This window comes from Panthera uncia, assembly GCF_023721935.1.
Source record: "Panthera uncia isolate 11264 chromosome A3 unlocalized genomic scaffold, Puncia_PCG_1.0 HiC_scaffold_11, whole genome shotgun sequence".
Lineage (NCBI taxonomy): Eukaryota > Metazoa > Chordata > Mammalia > Carnivora > Felidae > Panthera > Panthera uncia.
In genome coordinates, this window is record NW_026057578.1 from 72,507,780 (window position 1) to 72,527,228 (window position 19,449).

The following is a 19,449-nucleotide window of genomic DNA, read 5'->3' on the forward strand; positions in this document are numbered from 1 at the left end:
CCAGTTAAAAGGCTGAGACTGTCAAAATTGCTAACAAAAGTATGCAGGATATCTTAATTGAGTTATTTTTAAACTTTTATTAAAAGGCATAAAAGAAAACCTGAATCAAGAGTGAGGCTATTTATTGTAAAGACTGTGATTTAAATTGTAAAAATATCATTTCTCTGTCAAGTTAATTTATAAATTTAGCACAATACCAATTCAAATCTAAGGACCTTTTTTTTCCCCCCGAGAATGTAATTTAACACTGAAATTCAAATGAACGAACAAATGCACCAGAATAGCTAAAACAATTTTGAAGGGCAGAGGAGAATAAAAAGGGAGGATTTGCTGGGTGCCTGGGTGGCTCAGTAGGCTAAGCATCTGACCTCAGGTCAGGTCATGATCTCGTGGTTCATGGGTTCGAGCCCTGTTTTGGGCTCTACGCTGACAGCTGAGAGCCTGGAGCATGCTTCTGATTCTGTGTCTCCCTCTCTCTCTGCCCCTCCCCCACTCTCTCTCTCAAAAATAAACATTAAAAAAAAAATAAAACAAAAAAGGGAGCATTTGCTCCTCATATATTAAGACAAACTTTAAACCATAATAACTAAAACAGTTTGACACTGGCCAAGGAAATTCACAGAACAGAATATAGTTCAAAAATATACTTATAAGCTCAGAATATATCAACATTATAAGTCAACAGGAAAAATGAATTATTAGTAAATAAGTTGTAAAATTGGTTCACTCTGGAGGTTTCCACCTCACACGGTATGTAAGAGTAAACTCCAAGATAGATTAATGGTCTAAATTTGATAGCTACAACCAGAAAGTTAACAGAAAAATTAGGTGCACAATTTTGTGACTAGGAGGGTAAGGAAAGATTTCTTAAATAAGACTTTAAAAACACAAATCACAAAATAAAAAAGGGGAAGGATTATCTACATCAAAACTAAAGATTTCAGGTTCACTCTTCACAAAGCTAAAAGGCTTATGACAAAGAGGGAGAGGATATATACAAATTCTGGTTACTAAAAAGGATTAATATAAGAAATCATTAGAAAATAGGAAGAAAAAAATAAACCACAGTAAAAAAAAAGAAAAAAGAAAAAAAATTGGCCAAAGGATATGACCAGATAATTCACAAAAGAGCAAACCTGAACCAGGACAAGCACGTTGCTTAAGTTCAGGGACCACTATCTAAGTGAAAAGAATGTCCTGGAGGGTGTGCAGCCCTCCATGGTATGATTTATGCAGTGACCACACTGATAGGCTATTTATATAAAGAGATGCTTAGACTCATAGGGAAATACAAATGAAAGCAAGGACATACCACAGTTTGTACCAATTAAACTGGCAAAATTAAAGTAGTGATTAATATAAGAAGAGGGAGGGAGTATAAAGCAAATACCATACACAAAACAATGGATACACCTATATGTTAAATATAAGACAATGGGTGCCTAAGTAAAGGAAAAGAATAGGACTGAGGTATAAGCTAAATAGAGAAAACAAATGAGGGCCTTGAATAGACCAAAAATGACAATATGCCATAACTGAAGAGCATGGGTGATTCCATTCTGTGCATGAAAATTAAAAGAAAAATATGATAGAGATACCAGGTAATTCTAGAAAATGCAAACCAATTTACAGAGACAAAAGCACATCAACAGTTGCCCGAGGAAAGGGAGGGGAGCAGGAAGAAGGGATTATAGAGAGGCAGGAGGAAACTTTGCAGGGGTGATATGTTCATTATCTTAACTTTGGGGACAGTTTCTCAGTTGTATACACCTGAAAACCTATTAAACATACACTTTAAATATGTGCAGTTTTGTAGATGGCAATTATACCTCAAAAGCCATTAAAAATATTTTTAAAAAATCAGGTATTAACACATTCCATAAGATTAAAATCTATAGTGTCTACATAATGTACTTCTATTAGATCTAATTAAGCAATCCTGAGTTAGCAAATAATTACAGCTTTTCACATGTATTACCTGTGTTTGTCCCCTCTGAAATAATGCTGATCCATGAAGAATTTTAAACATATCTACCTCACAATTTAAATTCCTAAGTGAAGTCAAATCTCGACCATCACACCTACAGTAATAAAGGAATAAGTATGTAAAGCAGTGTTCAAAATCATAAATATCACCTATTATCTCTTTATTCCTACCAGAAAGTTCTCAATCCCAATTGTGTCATATCACCTATGGAACTTTAAGAACTTTAAAAAAAAGAAAAAAAAAGAAAAAAAAAAAGAACAGTTCCTTGAACAAGTTGTCACTTTCAAAGCACCTTATAGAGACAGCACATATTTCATTCAGTTCCATCAAAAAAAGATATATTGGGGCACCTGGGTGGCTCAGTCAGTTAAGCATCCTATTGAGCTTGGCTTAAGGTCATGATCTCATGGTTGACCGAGTTCGAGCCCTGTGTCGGGCTCTGTGCTGATAGTGTGGAACCTGCTTGGGATTTTCTCTCTCCCTCTCTCTCTGCCCCCTTCCCCGCTCATGTTCTCTGTCTCACTCAAAATAAAAATAAAATAAATTAAAAAAAAAAAAGATATATTTACCTTTTGTATTCATTCAAGATAATACTTCTAAAAACCTCCTTTGCAACAACATTGAAGGATTCTATTATTTCATATGTATCAGCCTCTGGAAACTTTTCTGTAGAAGAAATACAAATCAAAACAGAGGTTTTCTCCTTTTGGAAGATAAGATTTCTCTTCAATTCATAGTATCAAATCAGATAACTGTGGGAGTAAACCAAGGGGGAGGTGAAGCTGAACATTTTGTCCCCAGGCAAACAAAGTAGATGAATCAAATATTCTGAAGCAGGAGAGACACAAGTATTATACCTCAAATGTATTGTTATTGAGAACTCAGTCTGCTTTCTACAAGAAAACAGTGCTTTGTAATTAGCTCTCTATTGTATTACATTAATAACAAATCCAGCCATATTATGAAAAGGTCTGAATGACACTCTTTAAGACTAATCACCTTCACTGTTTTACCTTAGGAACTTGTATTTTAGTCTGCAAAGAGAAATAATTTTCTTTATGTTACAAATCTATAGTTACAAATCTTTTTAGTTAACATTTATCAAATTCTTTCATGATCCATGTACTATATATATATATATGTTATATATATATATTAAAGTCTTCAGTCTTTGAAACAACTTATGAGGTATATTCTATTATTATCACCATTCTAAAGAAAAATCAGCTTAAAGAAGTAAATTGCCTGAGATCACATAGTGACTGACACAGCTGTGACACTGTTCTTTAAGGCATTTGGTTTCTTAATTATAACTTTAACCAGAACTAAGAAATGGACACAGAGAGATATATTAAAAACTGTACCTTCATCAGGCAAGAATAATTTTATACACTTTAGTATGAACTTTTATGCTCTGACTTGCACTTGGAAAAGAAAATAATTGGTAATTAAATATTTAAAATATTATCCTATGAACTCAAAATGTCCTCAAGATATTCTACTACATATAATATTAACACAAAATCACTTTTCTGTTTAAATAAGGCAACAGGTGTTATACAGCTCATTTTTAACACATAGGATGAAACGTAATGAGAAAAGACTATACATTTTCAATGGCAATTACAGGCAATGGCCTTAGTATCAATACTAACAGCAGAGTTATAATCTTAAAAATAAGATAGGAGAGAGGACATTTATCTCTTAACCGAAAAATTAATAAGTATATGTCATTCTTGGTATACATTCAGTTTGTGATTGATATTAATATAATAAGATCCTTTGCTTAATAATTTCTGGAGAGCTAAATTCTCTAAAATCTAAATTTTACAATCCTACATATTAATAACAGTGTCAGTTAACATTTTTCGGACAGTTGGTATGTGGCAGGCACAAATGCAAATGATTTACCTATTTAATCCCTATAAACCAGATATTATCAGTATTATAATTTCACAGACTAAAAAGTCAAGAATTTTAAAGAATATTTTTCAGATGTTCAAATGACAGGATACAAAATTTCCTATCATAGAGGTTAAGAACTTGATCCAGAAGAGATTGGGAGTATTTCACATTCAACATTTACTGGTGATCACTCTGTATCAGGTACAGTGCTGACCACATTCACAGAAGTTAATTTAACAGTACCCTTGGGATGCAGCATTATCCTAAGTTTAAAGTAAGTTTAAGGTAAGTTTAGGTATCCTGAACATAAAACTAAGGAACAATGAGAATAACTGATTCTTTGAAGTCTTAGAGTAAATTGAAATTTAAAAAACCTATTTCCTTTAAATATTTTCTTAAATTAAAAAAAACAAAATTTACCTTTTAGTTGTTCCTCTGTATCTAATCTTATCTTGTTAATAGCTTCATCTCTGGAAATCTAAAAGAAAGATGAAATTCAGTATACATGGCAATATTTACCATTTCTATTTTTACATTATTATACAATTAACACAATGCAATAGTACTCAGATTTTTCTACTGATATTCTTCAAAAGATTAGAGCTGGTTATTGATTTACAAGAGCTATTAGCTGTTTAATTCAGTCAAATATATCTGCACACTTCCCTAAAATTTGCATTAATCAACAAAAGGAGAATGGAGAAGCAAATTGCTATGCTTCTATTTACTTAGCTGTTTAGAGATTTTTAATAAAAATAGGACTAACATTCATAAATAAGATTATGTGAATTATGACAAAAAAGAATTCCCAGAACAATAAGACAAATTTCGGGTACACCTACTTTATCATGTTCATAATCAGTAAAAACCGCGTAGAGTCTTTCCATGGCGAGTCTATTTGAAGCACAAAATAAATGTCAGAATAAAAATACTTACAAACATGAGGCAGTGTCTATTATAAACAAAACAAATATTTAATAGTAAGCTAAAATACTTAATAAGCATTTCATAGAGAATTTAAAAATATATATTTATTATTTTTTAACATAGCTCATCTGTTTACTGTTTATGATACACAAATTTCTTTCTCCCCACCTGTCAGGGAAATCACTCACATATGGTGCTATGCCCTCCCTTTTTCTTAATTGTTCAATTTATTTCAACTTAGATTTTTTCTTACACACAAAGTCTCTCTCCCAAAACACTCTCTTTTAACTTCTTGCTTTTTTTCTATTCTGTCTACGTTGGCTGTTATTGCAGGCAACTGTTTTGTTGGGGACAGTTTACATCTCTTTACTCTCTCACTGATGGCTATGAGATTGATACTAATGGAAATATTAACTTTTTCAATTTATTTGAAGTAAAATGAAATACTTTTTCTGGTGATTTCATTTATATTTACTGAGTGCTTGCCTATGTACCGGCACTGCTGTAAGCACTGGGCATAAAGAGGTGGTCATACTTTTTTTTTTTTTTCAAACTTGATTTCTTTTCAAGAACCTCAGCAGTTTCCTTGGATAGATATCCTATACTTTCTTTTTACTTTCTGACACAGAGTTATGTGGATTATATGAATCTTAACCAATAAATTCCCTCCGCCTTGCATTTGGGATTCAAGCTTAGGCCCTTGAAGAGGGAAGTGGGTTTATCCTTTTTAAGGCATGAATGACTGATACTTATGGCACTCTTAATTTTGGGGGGGTGGGTGGGTAAGAGTACACAAGTTGGGGAGAGGGGCAGAGGGAGGGAGAGAGAGAATCTTAAGCAAAGCATGGAGCCTGACATAGGGTTCAATCCCACAACCCTGAGAATCATGACCTGAGCTGAAATCAAGAGTTAGACACTCAACTGACTAAGGCACTCAGGTGCCCCTGGCACTCACTTTTAAAATAGAAGGGTACCATGTTAGTAATGCATGGACAATGCTTCCATGGGAAGTTTTTTTCTGAGAGGAAATTAATTCTGATAACAATTTCAAATTTTCTTTTGTACAGATATTCTTACTTATGAGTGTGTTCCACAATCTCTGGTGAAGGGGTAAATAACTTCTGAGGTGTCCTCTTGGTAACACCAATTTCTTTTACCAACTGCTGGATGCCCTGAATTATTTGTTGGGTATATTTTACCCCCACTTTAATAGCATGGCAAAAGTCCTGTTGTAAAATGTTCTCTGCAGAGGCTTCCATCATAACTATTTAAAGGGGGAAAAAAAAAGATTGTCATTGAACCTTTTACCAGTATAGCATTGTCAGTGCTACACATGACATGCATGTATATGACATGTATACATACATGTATACATGACATAAATACTACAGATCAATTTTATTAATAGTATATCTACTTTTTAAATTTCTTCCCTTAAAATCAACATACTTCCAAAATGTAAACAGCAATGAATAAAGAAAACTTAATATCTGAAATTAGGTTTACATTTTTCTTTAATTTAATAAAGGACTTCTCATAACAAGTGAAACGAATTATGCATACTTATTTTTTAAATAAGTTCTGAGCTATAATTCAAATACCATAAAATTCTACTTTTTAAAGCATACAGCTGCATTTACTTTTAATATATAGTTAAAATGAAATTTAAAAACAACAGCATAGTAGATATCCAATAAATGTTTCCTGTTTAACAATTATTTGCTGTGACCTCCTACTTAATTTTGTCATTGTCACAATGTCTACTGCTTGCACAGGTGGGGCGAAATCTTTTGAAGTGATACTGTTTCAAGTAAGCCAACTAGAGGACATTAGCTATTACCATAAAAAGGGTGTTTATGGTTTTGTAATAGTAAAACTCCTGTGTAAAGCAGAAGAAACCCCAAACAGTGCTTCTAGCATGGTATCTGGCTAAAATCTGCTATTCAGGTTTGGCTTTGGTTTCTGCTAGGCTGACAGACTCTGGCCTGCTTGTGTGTCATTCCTGGCACTTCTCCATTTGTACCAAGTCAAAGATCCTGTAATGCAAAGATATGATAGTAATTATCACATCTAATATGTTTAATTACATCATGTTGTCATTAAGGTCACTTGTAATGCTTCTAGTTATAATCTAGAATGAAAAAAAATCTTATGTGCTTTGTATGTTGGAATTCCATCAGTCAGTTGAAGGAGACCTGTGAAACTAAAACGTTAAAAACCTAACATTTGTTGGGAATACAAGCTGGTGCAGCCACCCTGGAAAACAGTATGGAGGTTCCTCAAAAAACTAAAAACAGAACTACCCTACGACCCAGCAATTGCACTACTAGGCATTTATCCAAGGGATACAGGTGTGCTGTTTCGAAGGGACACATGCACCCTCATGTCTATAGCAGCACTATCAACAATAGCCAAAGTATGGAAGAAGCCCAAATGTTCATTGATGGATGAATGGATAAAGAAGATGTGGTATATATATACAATGGAGTATTGCTCGGCAATCAAAAAGAATGAAATCTTGCCATTTGCAACTACGTGGATGGAACTGGAGCATATTATGCTAAGTGAAATTAGTCAGTGATAGAAAGACAAAAATCATATGACTTCACTCATATGAGGACTTTGAGACAAAACAGATGAACATAAGGGAAAGGAAACAAAAATAATATAAAAACAGGGAGGGGGACAAAACAGAAGAGACACATAAATATGGAGAAGAAACAGGGTTACTGGAGGGATTGTGGGAGGGGAATGGGCTAAATGGGTAAGGGGCACTAAAGAATCTACTCCTGAAATCATTGTTGCACTATCTGCTAATTGGATGTAAATTTTAAAAAATAAAAAATAAAATTAAAAAAAATAAAAACAAAACAAAAAAACCCTAACACTTGTGTCATGTGAAATCTGGAAAGAGAGGCTAAAGATGGCAGGCTGAAAAGTACTGGAAAAATAATAGCTGGAAAGTCCCCAGATTTGGCAGTGACATAAACCTACAGATTCGAGAAGCTGAGTAAACCCTATATAGGGTAACCCAAAGAAAAACATATCATAATTAAACTTCTGAAAATCAAAGACAAAGAAAAAAAATCTTAAAACCAGCCAGAGAAAAACAACACCTTACCCGTATGGGAAAAGCAATTCAAGTAACATTAGATTTATCATTAGAAACCATGGAGGCCAGAAGGAAATGGCATAATATTTTTTAGGTGCTGAAAGAAAAGAACTGTCAACCCAGGATCCCATACCCAGTGAAAATATTTATGAAATAAATAAATGAAGGAATGAATATTTAGGAATGAACTGATACTCTTAAATGAAGGAGAACTAAGAAAATTTGTCACTGGCAGCCCTCCCCTAAAAGAATGGCTAACGGAAGTTCTCTAAACAGAAACAATAAAGAAACCATGGAATACCAGGAAGAAAAGTACCTGTTAAGCAAAAATGTAGGTAAATACACTTTCTTTCTCCTCTTGAGTTTTCTAAATTATGTTTGATGGCTGAAGCAAAAGAAAAAATTGTAACAGCCTGTTGTGGTTCTAAATGTAGAGGAATATTAAAACATTATATTACAAATGGGGGAGGGTAAAGCAAGGTAAAGTTTCAATACTTCCCTTGAGATATGAAGCAGCTTTTCTGTCACCATGACGCTGAAATGGTTATATTCTTCTTCTCATCAGTATTCCCATGACATCCTCTCTCACTTTTCAGATTAATTTGAACTGAAGGTTTTTTTTTTTTAACATTTATTTTTGAGAGACAGAGAGAGACAGAGCATGAGCAGGGAAGGGGCAGAGAGAAAGGTTGATACAGAATCTCAAGCAGACTCCAGGTGCTGGGCTGTTAGCACAGAGCCCAACATAGGGCTCGAACCCACAAACCACGAGATTATGACCTGAGCCAAAGTCAGACGCTTAACCGACTGAGCAAGCCAGGTGCCCCTGAACTGAAGATTTTTAAAAATGTATTTGACAAATGTAAATTATACCTCAATAAATTCATTTAAAACAATATGAAAGAATATAATAAAGAAAATTAATGGCACAAAAACAGACAAATAGACCAATGGAATAGAATAGAAACCCCAGAACTAGACCCACAAACGTATGGCCAACTAGTCTTTGACAAAGCAGGAAAGAACATCCAATGGAAAAAAGACAGTCTCTTCAACAAATGGTGCTGGGAGAACTGGACAGCAACATGCAGAAGGTTGAAACTAGACCACTTTCACACCATTCACAAAAATAAACTCAAAATGGATAAAGGACCTGAATGTGAGACAGGAAACCATCAAAACCTTAGAGGAGAAAGTAGGAAAAGACCTCTCTGACCTCAGCCGTAGCAATTTCTTACTTGACACATCCCCCAAGGCAAGGGAATTAAAAGCAAAAATGAACTACTGGGACCTTATGAAGATAAAAAGCTTCTGCACAGCAAAGGAAACCACCAACAAAACTAAAAGGCAACCAACGGAATGGGAAAAGATATTTGCAAATGACATATTGGACAAAGGGCTAGTATCCAAAATCTATAAAGAGCTCACCAAACTCCACACCCAAAAAACAAATAACCCAGTGAAGAAATGGGCAGAAAACATGAATAGACACTTCTCTAAAGAAGATATCCGGATGGCCAACAGGCACATGAAAAGATGCTCAACGTCGGTCCTCATCAGGGAAATACAAATCAAAACCACACTCAGATATCACCTCACGCCAGTCAGAGTGGCCAAAACGAACAAATCAGGAGACTATAGATGCTGGAGAGGATGTGGAGAAACGGGAACCCTCTTGCACTGTTGGTGGGAATGCAAACTGGTGTAGCCGCTCTGGAAAACAGTGTGGAGGTTCCTCAAAATATTAAAAATAGACCTACCCTATGACCCAGCAATAGCACTGCTAGGAATTTACCCGAGGGATACAGGAGTACTGATGCATAGGGGCACTTGTACCCCAATGTTTATAGCAGCACTCTCAACAATAGCCAAATTATGGAAAGAGCCTAAATGTCCATCAACTGATGAATGGATAAAGAAATTGTGGTTTATATCCACAATGGAGTACTACGTGGCAATGAGAAAGAATGAAATATGGCCCTTTGTAGCAACGTGGATGGAACTGGAGAGTGTTACGCTAAGTGAAATAAGGCATACAGAGAAAGACAGATACCATATGTTTTCACTCTTATGTGGATCCTGAGAAACGTAACAGAAACCCATGGGGGAGAGGAAGGAAAAAAAAAAAAAGAGGTTAGAGTGGGAGAGAGCCAAAGCATAAGAGACTCTTAAAAACTGAGAACAAATTGAGGGTTGATGGGGAGTGGGTGATGGGTATTGAGGAGGGCACCTTTTGGGATGAGCACTGGGTGTTGTATGGAAACCAATTTGACAATAAATTTCACATATTGAAAAAAAAATAACATGATAAACAATAGATGGGATATTTCAAGCACAATGTGAAATTTCAGTAAAATAAACACGAGATGAAGCTCCCTAACAAAAAAAAAAAAAGAAAATTAATATTCCTCAAACTTTGTTTTCACTAAACTTCAAAGCAATTCATTTTAAAAAATACTTGATAAGAAAATTCCTTACAGTTTTGTATCTATAGACCCGTGTTGTCCAATATGGCAGTTATTAGTTCCATATAATTATTTGCATTTAAATAAATTAAAATTATATAAAATTTGAAATCCAGTTCCTTAGCCATTCTAGCCACATTTCAAATGCTCAGTTGCCACATATTCAAATATAAAACATTTACTTAATTGCAGAGTTCTACTGGACAGCACCTGCCATAGAGGCTAAAAATTTACACAAAAATAGCTTGTCTAAATGCTTACTCTAAACTGTTAACCATTTTCAGCAGTTGAAGATTTTTGAGATTAGTTTAAAACTATGAATTCTAGATATAAATTTCTTAAAAATTGTTACTGGTATACTTTTTCCTAAATTATATCCTAGCACATGTAGAAAGATCAGTGATATTAAGTGTACCAGTTGAACACAAGCAGAATGTGTAGAATGATGGCTGCTGAAGTCATCTGGCAGCTAAAAGCACAAAGAAATTATTCTTTCCCTATAAGGTCATGCTTTAAAGATTTGGATTACTAAATTTTTAAATAATGGAATAGCAGTAATTAATTACTTTTCTGTATTTTTGTATCCCAGAAGTTCCATGACTTGGGCCCAATATTAACTTTAACACATGAAACATGAAGTAAAATGTATATCTGGTGCATCGTTATCAAAGTGGAGAACTGGCTGAATATCTTCATGGAGACAGTGATGGCAAAAGACATAAAATGGAGGCTGGTAATTTCTGAAACCAATCCTTTAAGAGGTTGCTTCTGAAATACTCTCAGTCTCCTAGTTACTCAGGATAACCTTCTGATGGTTTCTTCAGTCTCTAGACTGCAAGAGAGCAATCCATCTAGAGAGCAAGAGGTAAGAAGAAAAAGTAGAAGGTTGCCTGTGAGGTTTCTACAGCATGCCATAGATGCAATAAAGATCCCCAGTTCATTCCTCCAACATCTACATAAAATCAGAGGAGTTCAAAGTCCAAAGTAGGTAGAGGCTATATATATGACTATATATATGACCATTTATATGATATAAATTTTGAAGCAAGTTAATTTCTGTGTCTGAATGATAACAGCAGGTATGAACGGTATGCCTACTAGGTACTAGATATTATGTTAGGTACTTTACAAATCCTGACTCTAATCTTCACAACAACCCTATAAAAAAATAATTTACTAAGTAATGAACACTACTTGTTCACTTGTAACACTATTTCTAAGCAAAAAAAAATTTCAGATTCAGACCAAGTAAACTTTAGACAGTAAACCAACACTTTGCTCAAGGCCCCTTCTGAGATGTTCAAGAATATAAGAGTCATCTGTTATTCATGGCTTCCCCAAATCTTTGCAATGTTCTCTCTACACTGTAATAGTTCCCTACAGTATGAATCTCACCTTCTGGAGGTAGAATCCAAAACATTTCCTTGCTTCCCCTATAGTCAAGGATGCAGTCATGTGTTACAGTTCTGCCTAGTGTGATGTAGGTGAAAACTGCTATGTCGGGGCTCTAGGAAAGCTCCTTGAAAGGGAAGGTGACTTACTCAGTTGGCATACATCTTTTTGTTATTCCCCTCCTTTTTCCTTCCTCTTGCCTACAAATCAGCTAAGTTGGTCAGAGCTCCAGTAGCCAGTTCATAAGCATGAAATAAGGGCCACACCTTGAGGATAGCAGGGCAGAAAACTGAAAGGAATCCAGATTTCTTAAGATTTCATAGAGCCACTATAACTGTCATGGACCCACTTGTTATTTATTTTACCAACACAATCTCTAATATGTAGATAACATACAATTCCTATTATATGTGTTTTATCTACCATATAGTACCAGATTCCATCTCCATTACTGACCAGTATTCCAAAAGAAGCTGGAAATGAGGTATTTCATATGTTAATTGTACAAAAAGGTAATAAAAGCTCAGTAGTTTACATTTCATCAAAATATTCCCACATCAGAAGATCCCATGTCAGAAAGTCCCAGATATCAAATATCACACAGAATACACTGATATGAGACCTTAATTAATTTGTCCAAGGTTACACAGTTAACTGTGTGGCAGCTGTTGGGTTTCAAGCACAGGTTATTTTGACTGTGGAAGCCAATTCTCCTTCAACAGAACTATGCCACTTTTCATTCATACAATTATGACATTTTTGTTACAAGGAGCGAGGGTAACCTACGGTCAGTGCATTTCTTCATTAGTTTTCTACCTACTAGAAATAGGTCACCTCTTTTTCAGAGGACATTAAACAGGTTTTGAATGATGAATTAGCTAAATTAACATACTTAAACTAATAAAACAATTTACTACCAGATTTAGAAATTCAATTTTTAGACTAGCTTTTTAGTCTAAAAATAATTACCAGAACTGTTGTGGAAAATAAAAATTTTTGTAGATTTCAATTAAACTTGTACAACATTCTATAATTCTAGGTATTGTTTGATATGTAGCAAGAGCACTACCACAATAGGGCAGCAATAAAACAGAACAAAAATCTTTATGGCTAATTGACAAAACCCAAATACACAGAAGTATACAAATGCATTTTTAAGGAGCCAGAATTTATAAGTAAAATCCGGAACAAATGTAGTAAACTACTTACCAATTTGACTTTTAGGTGCTCCAGCAACCACTAGATTTAAAGTACTGGAAGACATTTCTTTCCGTGTTGGATTAACAACACACTCTCCATCAATCATTCCTATTCGGACTGCCCCTAAGATATATCAAAATACAGGCAGTTGTGCAATAAAAACTCAGTTTTCAAGACATTATTTCAGTGATAGCTTCAATCCCTATCTTTAATTGTGACTACAATAAAATCCATATTTCTACCATGGTATTTAAGGCCCACAGAACATCCTACCCCACCTTACCTTCTGGCCTCACTGGAGCACTCTGAATTGCTCAAATACACTATTTCTTCCATACCTCTGTGATTATGCTCATGCTCTTTTCTTGGGCTAGACTGTACTTTCTCCAAGGCAAATGCTTACCATCTGATCCTACTAAGGTTCAGCTTTAATGGTGAGTACTCTGAAAAGCCCTCCTTGACAACCTGACTTCACAAGACTAAACCCACCCTTTTCTATCATTTTCTTACCATTTTTACTATACTTTTATAATGCTGTTTATAAATAATTGTTTCCCCTACTTACATTGAAAGCAAGAATTGTGCCTAGTCTGCCTTTATTCCTTCAGTTTTTACCTTAGTATCTGGCATTTAGGATATTCAAAAATTACTTACTTGATGAGTCTTTTTTATATTGCATGAATACAACTTTTAAGAGTCATTAAGTTCTAAACATGTTTTATCCTGAAAGACTATGTACTCTAACAATTTCCTATTCCCCCACAAAAAGTCCTTAAACAGAGGAGGCAACTAAGAAGTCAAAGTATCTAGGAACATAAAAGTCTCTAACACTGTAACTTATTGCTATCAGAAATAAAACTCAAGGCAAGGATGAAAATATCTCAAAAAGGAATCTTAGATGGTCATCTAACTAAACTCCCTATGAGATTTACAGAGCCAGTAAATCTATGCCCTTGCTATAGCATGCTCACTAGTAAAAAACATGTTTCTTATTTTCAAATCCTAACTTACCAATAGGTCCATTCCAAGGAATATCTGATAATGAGAGGGCTACAGAAGCTTAACAAAAACAAAGAAAAAAAATAAGAGCTGAAATAAAATTATTTCATACCTTTAAAAAAAGGTGATAATTTTAATCTCGATTTTTAAACTTACCACCATTAATTGCTAGAACATCAGGTTCATTAACACCATCTACTGCTAACAGATTACAAAGTACCTGGTACAAGGGGAAAAATTTAAAGCACTTAAAAAAAAATCTACTTGATTTAGGAGGATTATCATTTTTGTTAACATCTTGAACTAAAATAAAGGATCACCATGTGGTTAAAAATATGGACTTTATAGTTAAACCCTTATTTCTGGCTATCATTTAACTACATGCTTGACTATGGCAAATTACTTAAGCCTCAAAAGGTTCCTTATATTTAAAAGGGAAAGATAATAGCACCTCCCTAAAAGATATTCTGTAAGTTAAAGGTAATATTATTTGTAAAGCATTTACAATACTGGGCATGTTGAAAATATTCAGTAAATGTTAGCTATTTCTATTACATAAAAATACTGTTTTCTATTAACAAGCATATAGAAAACAAATGAGTGAATTACTTTATTATTACACTGCAATAATACACCTATGTCATATACTTAAGAAAACAACTTAAAAGAGAGAAAACTTCTTGAGGCATCCTTGCAAAGGCATATTTATTTTTGTCAAATAAATAAAAGTTAATTAAAGTAAATTAATGGGTCATTATTCTGAGAGAGAATAATATTCACAAAATATTAAAATTATAATAAAGTAGAAGAGGACCCAATAAAAATAAGTAATAAAAACTAGTTGTAGTGATTGTCCTAGCCTCTGACACTAATCTGACTTTCAGGCCCCAGCCTGATCTGTCCCCGACCTCCTTAATTGCTATAAACTTTTGCTCTAAACCCTGTTTCCTGCCTCAGAGCTTTTGTGCTTCCCCCCCATCTGCTCAGAATGCTTCCTCCACACTCCTAGGTTGGCTAACTCCTACTCATAATTTGGTATCAATTCAAATTGACATCAGATTAATATTAATTTTTAAAATTATTAGTATGTTTTTTAAAAAAAATGTAAAATAGCATCACTAAAAATTCTTATTTTGTTCTTTAATATTTAGCCTAAGTAGTATTATAGAGATTCATTACATAATTTTTGATTAATCTGGAAACAAACGTAAAACAGAATCTACCTGTGTATCATAAAAGTAGCCAGCTGGAAAGAGAGGTCTAATTGAACGATCTGCCAAAAGAAAAAGAAAAGTAAATAGTACTGACAAAAGTTGCTTTATAATTCAACCTTTTCACTCTATTAAACACCAGGCTGGAAAATAATATAGGTAGCTGTTCAGATGTTAAAAAAAAAAAATCCCCTTGGACTGACTTACTGAGAGGGTCATGGATAAATGTCAGTGCTTCAATTAATCTATACCATGCCCTAATAACAAAAAACTAGCAGGGCTGGAGCACACAAGTCTAAAATTGGGGAGCAACTTTTCATTTCTGTTCCAAAGGCATCAGTTACATATATAAGCAGAGGAAAGAGACTTAAGGCCAATAACAGACCAAAAGAAAATCTTTCGAGGTATTTTGTGTCTGAAGAATCCATATACATATACACAAACTAACAATTTCTATTGTAGAAGAGCTATAAACTCAAATGATCCCACAATATTTAAAGATGTCAAAGATTTGAAAGATTGCAGGCACATTTCAGTAGTTGAATATAATGCTTTCAGGAATTACTATGCTGAATATGAAAATGAAAAATACTAGAGCAGTAGAGGCATGAGCCACGGAATTTATATTGTCAACAGAGATTCATTCATTTCATCGACCTGTATTTACTGAATGCTCATTTTGTGCCAGGTAGTATACCAAGTACCCAGGATTCAGTAGTGAATAAACAAAATTTTTTCTTTCATGGACCCCACATGAAAGTAAATAACCTCAGGCAGTGTTAACTTAATGGAAGAACATTTAAGGGAACTGTAGAATATAGATAGAAGAAAGGCTAACAGAAGCATATCAGAGAGAGTTAATGTCTCTATTAATATCTTACCTATTACTCGACTTGTAAGAATTTCTTTATCAGAAGATCCAATCTCTCTTCTAAGATAGTTTGTGGGAATTCTACCTGCTGCAGCAGCCTTCTGTCTATAGTCAACCTGAAGTAGTAATGAAAAAAAAAATGAAGTTCATTTAACTCCTTTTTATGGCAACTATTTCCCAAGAACCACTGTTCAGATACTAACTCTCCTGAGGTTGCTAACAATATGGTCCAGATTAAGAATGGAGAATATTTTATTTACTTTTAGTGTTTTGTATGTCTTTGGGAAGTGAAAGCTGATACAAGTATTTCAGTAAATTGATTTTTAAAAAGCCCTCCACTTAGCAGTGAGAGGACTATGTAGCCTCACTACTTCCCAGAGTGGCTTATTCTACTCAAATTAAACATTCCCTTTTTTATATCAACTCTGTTCAATAAAACTGCATTCCCCTTTTCATAATAGAAGGAAGCCATAAACTCCTAAAGTTAGAACTCTTTACTCTTCACCAAACATACTTGCAGACTCATACTGAAGGGAAACCTATGAAAGCAATGAATTCATTGCTATTCAACATCAAAGTATTAATGCACTTCACTGTTGTCAACCTGGGCATTCTGAAGTATGCTTACTACTAATACGAGAATTGGTTATGAAGGAATCAGTCTAAATTCTTTTAATGACTCAGTATCAACTAAGGAAAATCCTTTACTGCGCAAAGTTTACATTGTGCACTCACTAGACACTAGACAAAAATATTGCAAATTCTACAGTGCCATATTACTGTTTAAATAAATCAGCAAATACTTACCACCAAAGGCATGAACTGGGAAGGTGAAGGTTTTGTTTTACTGACTGCTGTGACCATCACTGCAGTGTCACCTGACTTAAACATAAACAACAACACTGGCAAATTCCTTAAAAATCAGACATTAACACATAAGTAGTGACTGAATGAATCCTTGCTCCAGTTTAATACAAGAGAACAGTTATCCCAAGACACCATAATGAAAATAATCACAACTAGTCCAATCTTGATCCTTTCTACAAGATCATGATCTGTTTTATAACAGTTGCTGAGCTTTGCAAAAGCAAAAGAACTAAAACAAGAGGCTTACTGATAGCTTAACCACATCCAATCATATTTTCTAATTCTTATGAAGAAATTTAGGCTATATATAAAGATTTCTCAATTATTACTATTAAAAGAAAAAAGTAAAATCACATTCTCTAGAAAAGCATTACAGAATATATTAACAGAATAAAACAGAACCCTAAGTTTGGAACACATCTTAAAGGTCATTTAATATATTCAGCCTTCTGACTCCCTACTTCTCTGGAATGGTTCTGAAACTAGAAATGGTCTGCATTAATTTCCAATACCACAATCCTAAGAAGTTATATGATGCTGTAAAGACAGAACCGGTCTCCATAACCATTTTTAAGATGAAAAGTTTAAAATCTGGACTTTTTACCTGTACTACAGCAGAGCCATCTGCAAATCTGGCCAGTTTTCCAGAGGATATTTCTAACTTTCTGTTTAAAAATAAAAATTCAATACAAAAGGACTTAGGTCATCAGTACAAATTCCAGCTTAGTATAAAATACTCTAAAATATCTAACAGAAGAACCAAGCCACACAGGCTCCCACCCAGCAAAAAACAAACAAAAAAGGGATAGAGTTCACAATTATTATCAAAAATACTAGGGGAATTTAAGAGCTGCTTAAGGAAAAATATAGAAACCAAGGCACAGAAATAATCTGAATGAAAGATAAAGTATATTGGGGGTGCAGAAGCTAACTGCATTCCTAAATGTTAATTCCCGTTTACAACCTTAGTCTGTCAACCTTAGTTTACAACCTTTGTCTTGTTGATAAAAGTAGACTCTTAACTCACACACTGAATCATTTCCCTACTTACAATCCTTTAAAATATTCTCCAATGCTTTCAGGACAAAATATAATTTTTAAATATTGCCTACAAAGACCTTCATGTTCGATAATGGTGCCAAGACAAGTCAATAGAGGGGAAGAATAGCCATTTCAACCAATGGTACTGGGACAACTGGATATCTATATGCAAACAAGTTAATAAACTGGACCCCTTCCTTTCCTCATACTATAAATAAAAATTAACTCAAAACAGAGTATAGACCTAAATGTAAAAATTAAAACCATAAAATTCTTAGGAATACACATAGGAGTAAATCTTCAAACTTGGGTTAGCCAACATCTTCTTATATATGACATCAAAAACACAAGTGACAAAAGACAAAAACAGACAAGTAGAACTTTATCAAAATTAAAAACTTTCATGTTTCAAAGGATATCAAGAAAGTGAAAGAAAATCCACAGAATAAAAGAATGTATTTGCAAAGCGTGTAACTGGTAAGGGACTTGTATCTAGAATATGTAAAGAATTCTTACAACTCAATAGAAAGACCAACAACATTAATTTTTAAATTGGCAAAGGATTTGAAGTCTATCCAAAGAAAATCTACTAATAGCCAGTAAATACATGAAAATATGCTCAACACCGTAAACCGCCAGAGAAATGCAGGTCAAAACCACGATGAGATAATGACTTCACATGTACAAGGATGGTTATGATAAAACAGATCAATAAAAAGTGTTGGTGAGGATATGGAGAAACTATAACCCTCATACAGTATTAATGGAAATGCAAAATGGTACATCTCCTTTGGGAAATAATCTGGCAATTCCTCAAGAGATTAAACACAGAAGTGCCATATGGCCCAGCAATTCTACTCCAAGGTATATAACCAAGAGAAATGAAAACTTGGGTGGTGCCTAGGTGGCTCAGTCCTCTAAGCATCTGACTTCAGCTCAGGTCATGGTCTCACGGTTTGTGAGTTTGAGCCCCACATCATGCTATCTGCTGTCAGTGTGAGGCCTGCTTCAGATCCTCTGTCCCCCCATCTCTTCTCCTCTCCCACTTGTGCACATGCTTTCTTGCTCTCAAAATAAATAAATAAACTTAAAAAAAAAAAAAGAAAAGAGGAGCACCTGGGTGGCTCAGTCAGTTGAGCATCTAACTTCAGCTCAGGTTACAGTTTCATTGTTTGTGAGTTTGAGCTCCACATTGGGCTTTGTACTTACAGCTCAGAGCCTGGAGCCTGCTTCAGATTCTGTCTGTCTGTCTGTCTCTCTGCCCCTCCCCACTCGTGCTCTGTCTCTCAAAAAAATAAAGAACATTAAAAAAAAAACATAAAGAACAAAAAAATAATAAAAAGAAATGAAAACCTGTATGTCCATTCAAAAATTTGCATATGAACGTTCATAGCCACAGCATTTTTCATAATGGCCTCAAAAAGGAAACAATCAAAATATGTCAATGAATGAACAAAATGTGGTCTAATACA

At 34.3% G+C, this 19,449-nt stretch overlaps 1 protein-coding gene across 3 annotated transcripts in view; it reads right to left on the bottom strand.

The window, feature by feature from the left end:
• Positions 1–19,449, bottom strand: part of PNPT1 (polyribonucleotide nucleotidyltransferase 1) — a 48,401-nt gene that overhangs the window by 23,727 nt on the left and 5,225 nt on the right. For 2 of the 3 annotated variants that reach the window (XM_049651499.1, XM_049651501.1), the window contains exons 2-13: positions 17,541–17,601; positions 16,877–16,951; positions 16,080–16,185; positions 15,211–15,260; positions 14,144–14,207; positions 14,000–14,047; positions 12,998–13,111; positions 5,897–6,083; positions 4,735–4,786; positions 4,313–4,370; positions 2,557–2,653; positions 1,979–2,081 (exon numbers count right to left, since the gene is read on the bottom strand). In XM_049651499.1, coding sequence (XP_049507456.1) covers positions 1,979–2,081; positions 2,557–2,653; positions 4,313–4,370; positions 4,735–4,786; positions 5,897–6,083; positions 12,998–13,111; positions 14,000–14,047; positions 14,144–14,207; positions 15,211–15,260; positions 16,080–16,185; positions 16,877–16,951; positions 17,541–17,601 — 1,015 coding nt within the window. Of the gene's footprint in view, positions 1–1,978; positions 2,082–2,556; positions 2,654–4,312; positions 4,371–4,734; positions 4,787–5,896; positions 6,084–12,997; positions 13,112–13,999; positions 14,048–14,143; positions 14,208–15,210; positions 15,261–16,079; positions 16,186–16,876; positions 16,983–17,540; positions 18,216–19,449 lie in introns of those variants that run through there. The other variant, XM_049651500.1, reaches the window with a different exon arrangement.